This window comes from Scyliorhinus torazame, chromosome 1, assembly GCF_047496885.1.
Source record: "Scyliorhinus torazame isolate Kashiwa2021f chromosome 1, sScyTor2.1, whole genome shotgun sequence".
Lineage (NCBI taxonomy): Eukaryota > Metazoa > Chordata > Chondrichthyes > Carcharhiniformes > Scyliorhinidae > Scyliorhinus > Scyliorhinus torazame.
The window spans coordinates 76,467,502-76,480,619 of NC_092707.1; the positions used below are offsets into that span (position 1 = coordinate 76,467,502).

General features: G+C 44.7%; 1 protein-coding gene across 1 annotated transcript in view; it reads right to left on the bottom strand.

Annotated features, from left to right (window-relative positions):
- rfc5 (replication factor C (activator 1) 5) overlaps window positions 1–3,197 on the bottom strand; it is a 66,220-nt gene extending 63,023 nt beyond the window's left edge. The window contains exon 1 of the mRNA XM_072496809.1: window positions 3,091–3,197. Within this exon, the coding sequence (XP_072352910.1) occupies window positions 3,091–3,131 (41 nt within the window). The 5' untranslated portion in view covers window positions 3,132–3,197. The remainder of the gene's footprint in view (window positions 1–3,090) is intronic.
- Window positions 3,198–13,118: the final 9,921 nt, after the last annotated feature.

A 13,118-nucleotide genomic window follows, 5' to 3' on the forward strand; every position in this document is an offset into this window, starting at 1 on the left:
AAAGAATAAAGGGATTCGGGGATATGGTGTACGGGCCGGAGAGTGGAGCTGAGTCCACACAGATCAGCCATGATCTCATTAAATGGCGGAGCAGGCTCAAGATGGCCTACTCCTGTTCCTAGTTCTTATGGTATTGTCTCTTGGCGTCCCTGATGGCTTTGCAGAGGTCATACCTAGATTTCTTGTATAGGTCAGGGTCATCTGTCTTGAACGCCTCAGACCTGGACTTCAATAAGGAGTGGATATTCCGGTTAAACAATGGTTTCCGGTTGGGGAACAAACAACCTTCTTTGGCATGCAATCTTCGATACACTTACTTATGAAGTCATTCTGGTCTAGGTTGGCCACTGAGTTCTTGAATATGGACCATCCACTAAATCCAAGCAGTCACGTAGGAGCTCTTATGTTGCCTTGGACCAGCACTGCATGACCGTCTTAACTGTATTCTCAAGCTTACGTTTTTGCTTATACGCCGAGAGAAGGAGCACCGTCTTGTGTCCTGATTTTCCGAAATGTGGTCGAGGGATGGATCAGTAGGCACCTTTGATGTTTGTGTAGCAGTGGTCAAGGATGTTGGGGCCCCTGGTAGGGCAGGAAATGTTTTGGTAGAATTTTGGCAGTACACTCTGAGGTTGGTCTAGTTGAAGTCCCTAGCCATAATGAACAAGGCATCCGGGTATTCTGTTTCATTCTTATTTATAGCGGTGTATAATTCATCAAGTGCCTTCTTCACTTCTGCCCCGGGTGGGATGTAGACCGCTGTGATGATGGCAAAAGTGAACTCCCATGGAAAGTAGTATGGGCAACACTTCACAATCAGGTATTCCAGGTGCGGGGAGCAGTAGTTCGCCAGGGTCACCATGTCTTGAGCACCAGGAAGAGTTGATGAGGAGGCAAAATCCTCCACCTTTTACCTTGCCCGAGGATGCTGTATAGTCCTTCCGGTGTATTGAAAAGCCCTCAACTTGTATGGCACTATCTGGTGATGCAAGAGTGAGCCATACCTCTGTGAAACAGAGCACACAGCAATCTGTCACTTTCTTCTGAGAGGGAGCTCAGAAGTTGTAATTTTCAAGACCCAAAATAAATTGGAGCTCTTTTCACTGGAACAGAGAATGTAAAGTCGGATCCAATAGCGGCTTCAAAATTCTGAAAGAGGGCAACCTGCGAAAGGTACCTTCCACTGTTTGGCAAATTATCAAAAAGAGATAAACTCAGGCTTGTAACTACAAAGAGAAAAGGGAAATGAGAAGAAACCTTTCCACAGAGTAAATGTTTAGAAGGAAAACAAAGAGGAAAAAGTTAGCATCAGCACAAGCATAATGGGCTGAATACCCATCCCGTTACATTTTATTTTATTTTTTATTTCAGATATACATATCTTAGTTGTGTTGGCAAATTGATTTCTTTTCACGTATAATGATTGGATATCCCAAAATGGAGGACCAGCTGGGGATGTGAATCCTCAATGTCCATCTACTCTTCCCCCACCCCCAAACTTTTTGGGTTAGTAGTGGCACCCTATTCAACATATTGGGGGGAGGGAGGGGGAAACAATAGGGCGGATTTTAGTATGAACGTCAATACAGTAAAAAACACAGAAAAAACTGACCAAATTAACAAGAAGAAACGTGTGGGACCATCGACTCAGTAAAATACTCATTTTGGTCTGCCCAAAACTGGTTGGTCTTTCAGTGCAAGGAGTTGTTCATGACCAAGTGGTGCAGACTGGCATATTCCAAGATGCTGATATATGTGCTCGGAGATGCATTAAAGCACTTCAAAAGCTCAAAGGGGAAAAGCCACAGTCTAAAGTCCTCCTGATGTGGAGATGCCGGTGTTGGACTGGGTGAGCACAGTATGAAGTCTTACAACACCAGGTTAAAGTCCAACAGGTTTGTTTCAATGTCACTAGCTTTCGGAGCGCTGCTCCTTCCTCAGGCGATTCACCTGAGGAAGGAGCAGTGCTCCGAAAGCTAGTGACATCGAAATAAACCTGTTGGACTTTAACCTGGTGTTGTAAGACTTCGTAAAGTCCTCCTGGCATAGTAGACTGAATGGGGGCAACGGGAGTGTAGATGGAAATCGAGGGATCACATCCAGTACTGGTTGCTAGTATTTAGCTTCGGGATACCCAACCGTTATGCTCGAACAGAGATTTCCGGTTGTCAACCTGCTAGGATTAGTATATCTGAAATTTCTTGACATAAATAAGGGTCATTTTGACTGGGGGCTGGGGGGGGGGGGGGGGGGGGGGAGACCAGGCGCTGGCAGTGGGATTTGCTGGTGACTGTGGGGGAGGGGACTATAGTGGCAAGAGGAAAGGTAAACATCAATTAAAAAATACAGTGCATCTTCCGGAGTCAGAATATCATCATCTCTCTGCTGGCCAACGCACTTGTGGTACCCGTTCAGATCAATCAAGCTCAAACTCCCCGAGATCAGTGTCCCCACAGGCTGTCCTGCTGGAATCACGGGACAGGACAATCAAAAAAGGGGGCAATTCTTTAAAATACCGATCAGCTGGTCATCCTGCTCCGACTGTATGCATCAGAAGTGTGAACTGTCGAATATATGACGTCTAGTAATGCTGCACTGAAGGGAACTGAGCTCATGTCATATAATGTCGAATTTAATTTTTGTGATGCACTTTCATAAAAGACATGATTTTTCTGAAGCACTTGTGTGCATCAGGGGATTGCAATGAACAGATATAAAGTCCAGGGTTTTCTAGAGTCTGCAAGTCCGACAAGGAGAAGCAGGCCTTCCGTGGCCGGCGGTAAAGTAAGCTGTTGGTAGCTACATGTATATTTCCCCCCGGGGAGGTGCCGAGCCGTCCCCGCGACATCGGCTCCGATTGGGGGGGGAATTGCGCCGAGCAGCTGGGCGCGCGGACTTTCCGTTTCATTTCAAATCTGCAGCTGGCTCGCGCCGGCCCCAGCGGTCGCTCACTCGGTTCAGGGCCGCATACAGGCAGCCCCTCCCTCCCGGAGCTTCGGTAGAATGCAATGCAAGACAGATAGGTTTCCGGAGTTTATCGGGGCCATCAACTCTTAACCGCTCCCTCTCCCCCGCCACTGCTCTTCTTACCATGGAAGGTTCCTGCTCCGAGGCTCTTTCACCGTCGCCATAGTGACCGAGGTTTGGCGCCAAATCCCAATGCGGGGACGGAACTCTCGCGCGAGTTTAAACTGCTTGCTCGGCCGCCCCTCGCGCTACTCAGCCCACACCGTACACCTCACCTGAACAGGTGGCAGCGAGATCAGGACAGACATGAAGCAGCTGAGCGGGCAAAAGAATATGACACGTGGCAGTGTCTGCTGAGTGAGGGGTGAAATAATTTAAAAAGGGACGCAAAAATGATCATAATACAAAAGCAAATTACTGGGGATGCTGGAATATATAAGAACAAAAACAGAACATTCTGGACCATTTCAGCAGGTCTGACAGCATCTGTGGAAAGAGAAGGGAGCGAACAGGCACGATCTCCCAGCCACGTTGCGCCCAACGGGAGAGCAACGTGACTGGCAGATCCCGGGTGAAGCTTCCCGCAGGCTTCCCGACAGTACAATGCCCCGCGGGATCAGGAACTGGCCAGAGTAGGCGGGACCAAGCCACATAAATCCGACTTACCCGGTATCTACCGGCCTCCCAGGATCTACCGGCCCTGCTAGGGAGGCCGCAGCCAGGCACCGTTCAGTACTGAAATGAAATGAAATGAAATGCTGGCTCACGGCACCAAGGTCCCAGGTTCGATCCCAGCTCTGGGTCACTGTCAGTGTGGAGTTTGCACATGAATGAATGAAAATCGCTTATTGTCACAAGTAGGCTTCAAATGAAGTTACTGTGAAAAGCCCCTAGTCGCCACATTCCGGCGCCTGTTCGGTGAGGCTGATACGGGAATCGAACCGTGCTGCTGGCCTGCCTTGATCTGCTTTCAAAGCCAGCGATTTAGCCCTGTGCTAAATAGCCCCAGTTACTGCTCCACATTGGAACAGCACCGGGGGCGAGGGGGGCGGTTGCCTAGGGCATCGGAGGCCCCTGGATGACCAGGGATAGTGCAGGGTGACCCCTTGAACGCAGACACCTTGACACTGCCAGGCTGGCATCCTGACACTGCAAGGTGCCCAGATGGCACTGCCAAGTCACCAGGAGCTCTGCCAAGGATCAGGGCCCAAAAGGGGCCATGCCCAGAAAAGCAGGGTGAAAGGGAGTATGATGGGTCGGGGGGCAGGTTAGATGGGGCCTCGCAAGTTGGGGGGGGGGGGGTTGATGGGTGGGGACCCTGGAAGGGGAGGGCCTGTTAGGGAGTTTCGGAGGGGCTGTAGAGGTGCGGCCCCCAGGAACTCCATAGCGGAGTGTCCTCACTTGGCGGAGTGTGGGGCAATACCCATGAGTGTGTGGGGGTGTCATGGACCCACAAGCTCACTTTGAGAGTGGGGAAACCTTTCAAAATGACCACCTGATCTCAGTTCAGCTCCCCAGTGATGAAAAAACATTCTGGGCGACGGGATTTACCGACCAACCCGCTATGTGTTTTTTGACGGCAGAAGTGGCCCACCAGCAAGATTTTCCGACCCCACCGTTGTCACGGTGAGTGGTACCTTGGCTGAGAGTGCTTCTTGGAGTTGGGTGAAAACTTGGAGTTCGAGTGGTGAGTTCTAAAGGAGTAAGTGGTAATTAAACATACTTTCAGGGTTGTATTTTAGTTTATTAACATTATTAAAATACAGAAGACAGTACAAGGAGGACACCAAACACTTGGCACCCAGAGCACACTTACCACCTCACCGCCCCCCAGCCTACATCAGTGGAAAGGCACACCAGCCCAGCCCACCGGAAAAGGCCACTCCAACATGGAGTACGGCGGGGGGAGAGAGAGAAAAACAAACCCCTCCCAAGAGGGGCACAATTCAGCCCGGAATAGCTCCGGCACATTATAAACCAAACCAAGTACAGAGCATTACAAACAATAAAGGAACAACGCTAGCAGCCGTCAAGGAAGTGCACCCTCCTCCTTCTGCCCCCGACCCTCCCACCCCCATCTCGCAGGAACCTACATCGGTGGAAGGGCGCCCAATGCGTGTACAGGAAAGTGTGTGTTGAACATTGGCGCATGCATATTATTAATAATAATATTTATTGTCACAAGTAGGCTTACATTAACACTGCAATGAAGTTACTGTGAAAATGCGTAAGATTGTGCATGTATAAAGAGTATATACGTGAATGACTGCACGTGCATGCCTGTCTGAGTATGCATGCATTAGAACGAGTACCACGGTCCACCGGAAAAGGTCTCGCTGACACGGGGTATAGTGGAAGAAGGAGAGGGAATACCCCTAACCCGACCAGCATCAGTAGCGTGGACCGAAGGAAAACACAAAACGGGCAGAAACATAACAAAATTGAGACAAAAATCAAAATGGAGTACTATCTCACCAGCTGCCGAGTCAAGTACCCCTCCGCCCATTGGTGGACCCACATCAGTGGAAAAGCTCTCAGTACATGTACAAGAAGATATGCACCGAGTGCGTGCATATTAGTGAGAATGTGCATGCTTATTGAGTATATACGTGAATGACTGCGCATGCATGCCTGTTAGAGTAGATGTGCGCAGTGGCGGACCTACATTTTTGGGGCCCTGAAGCTTGAACTGTTATGGGGGCCCCTTCGCAACCAGCAACGAGGTCTGGGTAACCACTGTTATCTTCTTCAATGGGGTTGTTCTATGACAGATCACCACAAATTTAAAAAAAAAATTAACCACTACATCTCAGATTTTGATTAAAATTGCTGTACTGGATTATCTCACATGTCAAAGTCACTGGTGTGAACAAAAATTTCCTATGCCTTATAGTTTTCGAGTTATGGGGGGATGAAAATTAGGGAAATGTTATATACATGCATGATGTATCATAGAATGATGAAATAAAACATAGAAAAGACCACAGCCAATATAATCTTTTATTTTAGACACCTATGAGAATACATATAACATGAAGCACATTTTACAAAATACTCTTTTTTCTGTTTTTTCTAGCAACATATTCACGTACAATTTTGTCATATGAGAGCTTCCTTGCAATGTCCTTTTCTAGAGACAATATGCATAAAGAATTTAAGCGCTCTTCAGTCATGGTAGACCGAAATTTGTTCTTTATAAAGGATAGCTTTGAAAAATTACTTTCTGCTTCGCAGCTCGTGATAGGCATTGTCAAGTACAGCTTAATGCAGTAGTAATATTGGGGAACACTTCAATTAGGTGTTGCTCACAAATAAGCTGAAGAATTTCTGCGCATTGCATTTTAGATGCCGTGTTTTCTTCTGTGTCCTGGGATTTCCTACGGTGCAAGTATTCTTTGAACTGATAACACTTGTTTACTAATTTGTGGTCAATATCATCTTTGTAATATGATATAAGTTTAAAACTGTCCTCATCAATTTCAGAATTGTTCACCAAGTCTGAGAGAAACTTGAACCTTTTCACAATCTGTTCATATGGGTCAATCCTCTTCCGTAACTGGAAGAGCAGTTGATATAGAACTTCTATCCTAAATTTGTCAGCTCCTCAAAGAAGCAATACCACTTGTTCCATCTGAAAATCTCCTTGTAACAATGCATTTGGAAGCATCAGAGTAACTTGAGGTGATATCTTCACACAAACCTTTTGCTTCTGATTCATAGTGTGCAATCCTATCGGCTGAATTTTCTCTGAGTTCTTTAACAAACGAAAGTAAAGATGATAGCAGAAGATAACCTTCAAATACATCAAAACCAGGGGTTTGGAGTTACTTACTTGTAGAGTCAACAATAATAGAGTAGTATTTGGTGTCTAGGTTGTTGATTTGATTCACAATTTCATCTTGCACATTTTTTTCCCATGATTTCTATCAATTCTTCATACACGGGTTTGGATAGGTAAGTAGCATTTCCTTTTTCATTTTTACATTTCTCGAGATGTTCATGTAAAAATGGGTCGAACTCTGCAATAAGTTCAATGGCCCCCATGAAGTTTACATTAGCCACAGCAGAACAGCCAACTTACTGCGACACTCCACCTTTATAACATCTGTGCTACTGACTCTCAAACTTTGTGTTGTTGAAATATATACAACAAAAAATTAATCAATTTGAGTCGTGCGACTATTGTCGCATGCTTTGAAAGGAAAACATTTTAGGTCTACTTTCTGAGAAAGTTTTTTAAAAAAAAAAACCTTCTAAGAAAGTAAAGCGCCATTTTTTAAGATTTATAATAAATAAGCTAAATCGGCTAAACTAGGCTGTGTTCAAGCTAGCCTACGCTAGGCTAGACTAAGTTAGGCAAGTCTAGGCCACCAAAACTCATAGGATAAGGTAATGTAACCTGTGACCTGACACATGTTGACCAGCTGGTAATTGTGGTTCGATACTGCTATAATGTAAACCCTGTGAGAGATTTTTAACATTTTTACCGATAGAAAACCATTCATCCACCACCTTGTTCAACAAAATACAACAAGTCCTGGGTGAACATAAGCTTTCACTTGAAAATATCCGTGGTCAGTCCTACGATAATGCATCTAACATGAAGGGCTCGGAGAAAGGGCTGCAAGCACTCTTTAAAAACATTAACAGGTACGCAGACTATGTACCATGTGCAACTCATTCACTTAACCTTGTTGGAGAAAAGGCAGTGTCTACTGTACCTGAAGTTGTTGACTATTTTGCAGGAGCTGTATGTTTTCTTTTCTGGATCTCCACGAAGATGGGGGATTTTAAACACACAGGGCAATCTACATTTTTCTCGAAAGAGCTTAAGTGTAACTAGATGGTCTGCACACTATGAAGCAGTCCGGGCAATTAAAAATGGATATATGGGTATTTTACAAACTCTCAAACATATTTTTGAAGACTCAGAAGAGAAGCCTGAATGTAAACGAGATGCAAAGAATTTATACCACAAGTTGGTAAAGCTGGAATATGCTATTTTCACAGTTGTTTGGGAAGTTACCATTATTTGAACACTTTTCATAATAAACACCTGTAATTTAACACAAATTCACTCTTTTATTACTTTTTCAGAAATACTTGTAATATAGTATTAGCCTAAGCTATGCAGTCGTAGCCTACCTTCCGTTCACCTCTTCATAAAAACAATAGGCTTAGGCTAATCTAACACTATTTCACCTTTATTACTTACATTACTTTTTTAAATATAACATTTATTTTTGTGTAGGGGTAATTAAAATATTGTATCCTTATGAACACTTTATTGAAAAAAATTCTTGTCTAGATCGCTATCACGAGTGCTATCACGTTGAAAATTCACGTTAGCATTGTGATTGCCTTTTCAACAGCTCCCCTTTTTTGTTACGACGCGTCATCTACTGTTTGTATTTCTGTCATAAATGTTAATAGTGTTTTAAATTATTTATAATTATTTTATATTTAATATTTTTAGAATGAAACATCCTTAATTTGAACGTTTTTTTGTTTACGGCTAGCCTACATGATACTTTAATAACCTTTTAATTTTTATTTTAACTATTATTTTGTATTGAATTACACTATATTATTAATATTATTATTTTTTTAAAACCCCTTCTCATACAGTAGACCCAAAATTTTTAAGCAATGTGGACTAAAGTCGCTTCTGGGGCCCCTCCGGGATTAGGGGCCCTGAAGCTTAAGCTTCATTAGTTTCATAGTAGATCCGCCCCTGCATGTGCGTGAAAACAAGCAGCACAGACCACAGGAAAAGATCACGTAGACACGGGGCACAATGGAGGAAGGAGAGTGGGAACCCCACCCCTTCTCCAGCACTGGCTATTCGCCAGGGGACAAGGCCATAAAAGTGAGATGGGTCGCAGCAGACATGCCCCAAACATTAAACAAGAAACAGCAACAATATAAGAACAAGCATATGAGTTCTGAACATTAAACAACAATATGCAATAGTACAAAAGGAACCAGCCATTTACATGGCCTCCAAACTTGAGACAAAACAGTCATTATCTCACAAAAGCTGCGAACATCCTTCAAAGACGCATCTTCACGGTTTCCAAGGTGTCCAGTTGAGGTGAACCATCACCCTACTCCTCCTGCAGTCTCAGTATCTGGTGACCTGCTGCACCCAGCCCCTGGTCCAGGCCACAGAAGTAGGAGCGGCAGGAACAACACATGGCTCCCAAACATAGAAACGGTAAACAGTCAGCAGTCCAAACAAAAGCATTATCAGATGCTAAACCAATCGTCCAAACCTCCAGCATGTTGCATTTGAATCGGCTGCCACCCTTTCTCTCAAAGCACTGGCAGCAGGGCACCTGACTTCCTCCATCTCCCGCAACAAGTCATTCAGATGAACCAGCCACTACCCTTTTCTCCTTCCTCCAAGTGTCAGCAGCAGTAGTCCATCAAACAAGCAGAAAGGAAGGCAGGCAATTGTTAAATCTTGCCTCAGGCTGAACTGCAGGCCAGGCCTTACCAGCAGAATGTTCTGTCCCTCTCTCTTTTACAAATGCCTGTAGTAGCCTCTCGTCAATGGAATTGAGAGCAAGGAGAGAGAGGAGTACTGGGAGTGCTGCCTGGGCTGGGCTGAGTGAGAGTGCTTCTTGGAGTTGGGTGAAAACTGGGAGTTTGAGTGGTGAGTTATAAAGGGGTAAGTGAAAAAACCAAACAGGCTGAACTTGTAATATATCAATTGTTGTGTACAGTCATTACTCAGTTTTGCTTTGTACAGATATACATCTCATTATTCATTGTTAGATAGTTATACAATTTTCTTTGATACACAGAAAATATGTTAAATAAAAAGGGGGATGTAGTGATCTGTATATCTGCTGGTATGTAAAGGGTTAACAAATGTATCATAGTGTCAGAGAACCACTAGATGGCAGCACTAGATCCATGTATATAAACTGAACTCAGGATCTTCCCGCCTCTTCGATCCAGGAGTGACTCGACAGCAGAGTGTTAAAGAGATATAGCTTAGTTGGCACGTGTAGTTAAACATAGTTAATACTTCTTCTGATTTACTTTATCATCAATTATAGTTGTGAAGAGTGAACAAACTCATTAAAAAAAACTAATGGGATATTAGTATTTATATTCGTTATTCATTAAATGTTATTTGCTTTGCATTGAAGACTGATAGTTTCATTGAACCACAACCATCAGACCATTCTGGGATAAGCAAAGAGTAACGACATAGTATAATCACGTAATATAACAGTCCCAACATCCGGACACCTGCTCCAGCCAGCTTCTGGCCCAGGCCACAGAAGTAGGAGCAGCAGGAACAACACATGGCTTCCACATGGACGGGATTTCCCAGTGACAGTACCCCTCATTGCCTGAATACCCGTGCGCCGACGTGGGACCGGAATTTTCCGCCAGCGTGAACAACCAGTAAATCCCGCCCTTAGAACCCTTTCAGTTAAATCGCGCCCAACATTTCGAGTCTGGATGACCTGGATATTCAACTGGGCGGAATAAACTTCCAGAGAAGTGGACCTCTTTTTTTTTCTCGTGAAGCAACAAGAGTGTGGTAAAGGGCCACATGAGGATCATTGCTTGGAATCTTCCATAAGCTTGGCAAGTAGGGGGAAATGTAATACAGCGTGAGGCCAAAAATCAGTTTCCTATGGTGGGATCAAATTATGGTCCAGATTTTCTGGCATCATTGCAGCGGGTTCCCCCATGGCAGATGCGGTCAGACATCCAAAATGATTTGAAGATCCCGCCGGTCGTATGTTCTTGGGACTTTAAAGGCAGGTCGAATTTCCAATGAACAATGTCGGGAAGCCTTTTTTTTTTGCGAATGCATGCTCGTTAATAGGCCAGCTCACTGGAATTAAGTTTCGCCTCCATATAAGTTCCCCACCAGTCAGAAATTAGAACGTTCACTTTTACAACTGTGCATAAGTAACTTGGTCTTGATGAACATAGAACATAGAAAGTACAGCACGGGCCATGCCCTTCGGCCCACGATGTTGTCCTAGATTAAGAACAAATCAATCTACACCCCAGCACTGTACCGTACTTCATGTACCTATCCAATAGCTGCTTGAAGGTCCCTAATGTTTTCGACTCAACTACTTCCACAGGCAGTGCATTCCATGCCCCCATTACTCTCTGGGTAAAGAACCGACCTCTGACATCCCCCTATTCACTTTAAATTTATGTCCCCTTGTAATAGTTTGTTCCACCCGAGGAAAAGGTCTCTGTCTACTCTATCTATTCCCCTGATCATCTTATAAATCTCTATCAAGTCGCCCCTCATCCTTTCCGTTCTAATGAGAAAAGGCCTAGCACCCTCAACCTTTCCTCGTAAGACCTACTCACCATTCCAGGCAACATCCTGGTAAATCTCCTTTGCATCTTTTCCAAAGCTTCCACGTCCTTCCTAAAATGAGGAGACCAGAACTGCACACAGTACTCCAAATGTGGCCACACCAAGGTTTTGTACAGCTGCATCATCACCTCACGGCTCTTAAATTCAATCCCTCTGCTGATGAACGCTAGCACACCATAGGCCTTCTGCACAGCTCTATCCACTTGAGGGGCAACTTTCAAATATCTATGAACGTAGACTCCAAGATCTCTGCTCCTCCACATTGCCAAGAACCCTACCGTTAACCCTGTATTCCGCATTCATAATTGTCCTTCCAAAATGGACAACCTCACACTTTTCAGGGTTAAACGCCATCTGCCACTTCTCAGCCCAGCTCTGCATCCTATCTATGTCTCTTTGCAGCCGACAACAGCCCTCCTCACTATCCACAACTCCACCAATCTTTGTATCGTCTGCAAATTTACTGACCTACCCTTCAACTCCCTCATCCAAGTCATTAATGAAAATCACAAACAGCAGAGGACCCAGAACTGATCCCTGCGGCACTCCACTGGTAACTGGGCTCCAGGCTGAATATTTGCCATCCACCACCATTCTCTGACTTCTATCGGTTAGCCAGTTCGTTATCCAACTGGCCAAATTCCCCACTATCCCAAGCCTCCTTACTTTCTGCATGAGCCTACCATGGGGAACCTTATCAAATGCCTTACTAAAATCCATTTACGCTACATCCACTGCTTTACCTTCATCCACGCGCTTGGTCATCTCCTCAAAGAATTCAATAAGACTTTGAGGCAAGACCTACCCCTCACAAATCTGTGCTGATTGTCCCTAATCAAGCAGTGTCTTTCCAGATGCTCAGAAATCCTATCCCTCAGTACCCTCTCTATTACTTTGCCTACCACCGAAGTAAGACTAACTGGTCTGTAATTCCCAGGGTTATCCCTATTCCAATTTTTGAACAGGGGCACGACATTCACCACTCCAATCCCCTGGTACTACCCCTGTTGACAGTGAGGACGAAAAGATCATTACAAACGGCTCTGCAATTTCATCTCTTGCTTCCCATAGAATCCTTGGATATATCCCGTCAGGCCCGGGGGACTTGTCTATCCTCAAGTTTTTCAAAATGCCCAACTCATCTTCCTTCCTAACAAGTATCTCCTCGAGCTTACCAATCTGTTTCACACTGTCCTCTCCAACAATATGGCCCTCTCATTCGTAAATACTCGTTCAAGACCTCTCCTATCTCTTCAGACTCAATACACAATCTCTCGCTACTGTCCTTGATCGGACCTACCCTCGCTCTAATCATTCTCATATTTCTCACATATGTGTAAAAGGCCTTGGGGATTTTGCTTGATCCTACACACCAAAGATTTTTCATGCCCTCTCTTAGCTCTCCTAATCCCTTTCTTCAGTTCCCTCCTGGCTATCTTGTATCCCTCCAGCGCCCTGTCTGAACCTTGATTCCTCAGCCTTACATAAGTATCCTTCTTCCTCTTAACAAGACATTCAACCTCTCTTGTTAACCATGGTTCCCTCACTCGACCATCTCTTCCCTGCCTGACAGGGACATACATATCAAGGACACACAGAGTACCTGTTCCTTGAACAAGTTCCACATTTCAATTGTGTCCTTCCCTGACAGCCTATGTTCCCAAATTATGCACTTCAGTTCTTGACTGACAGCATCGTATTTACCCTTCCTCCAATTGTAAACCTTGCCCTGTTGCACGCACCTATCCCTCTCCATTACTAAAGTGAAAGTCGCAGAATTGTG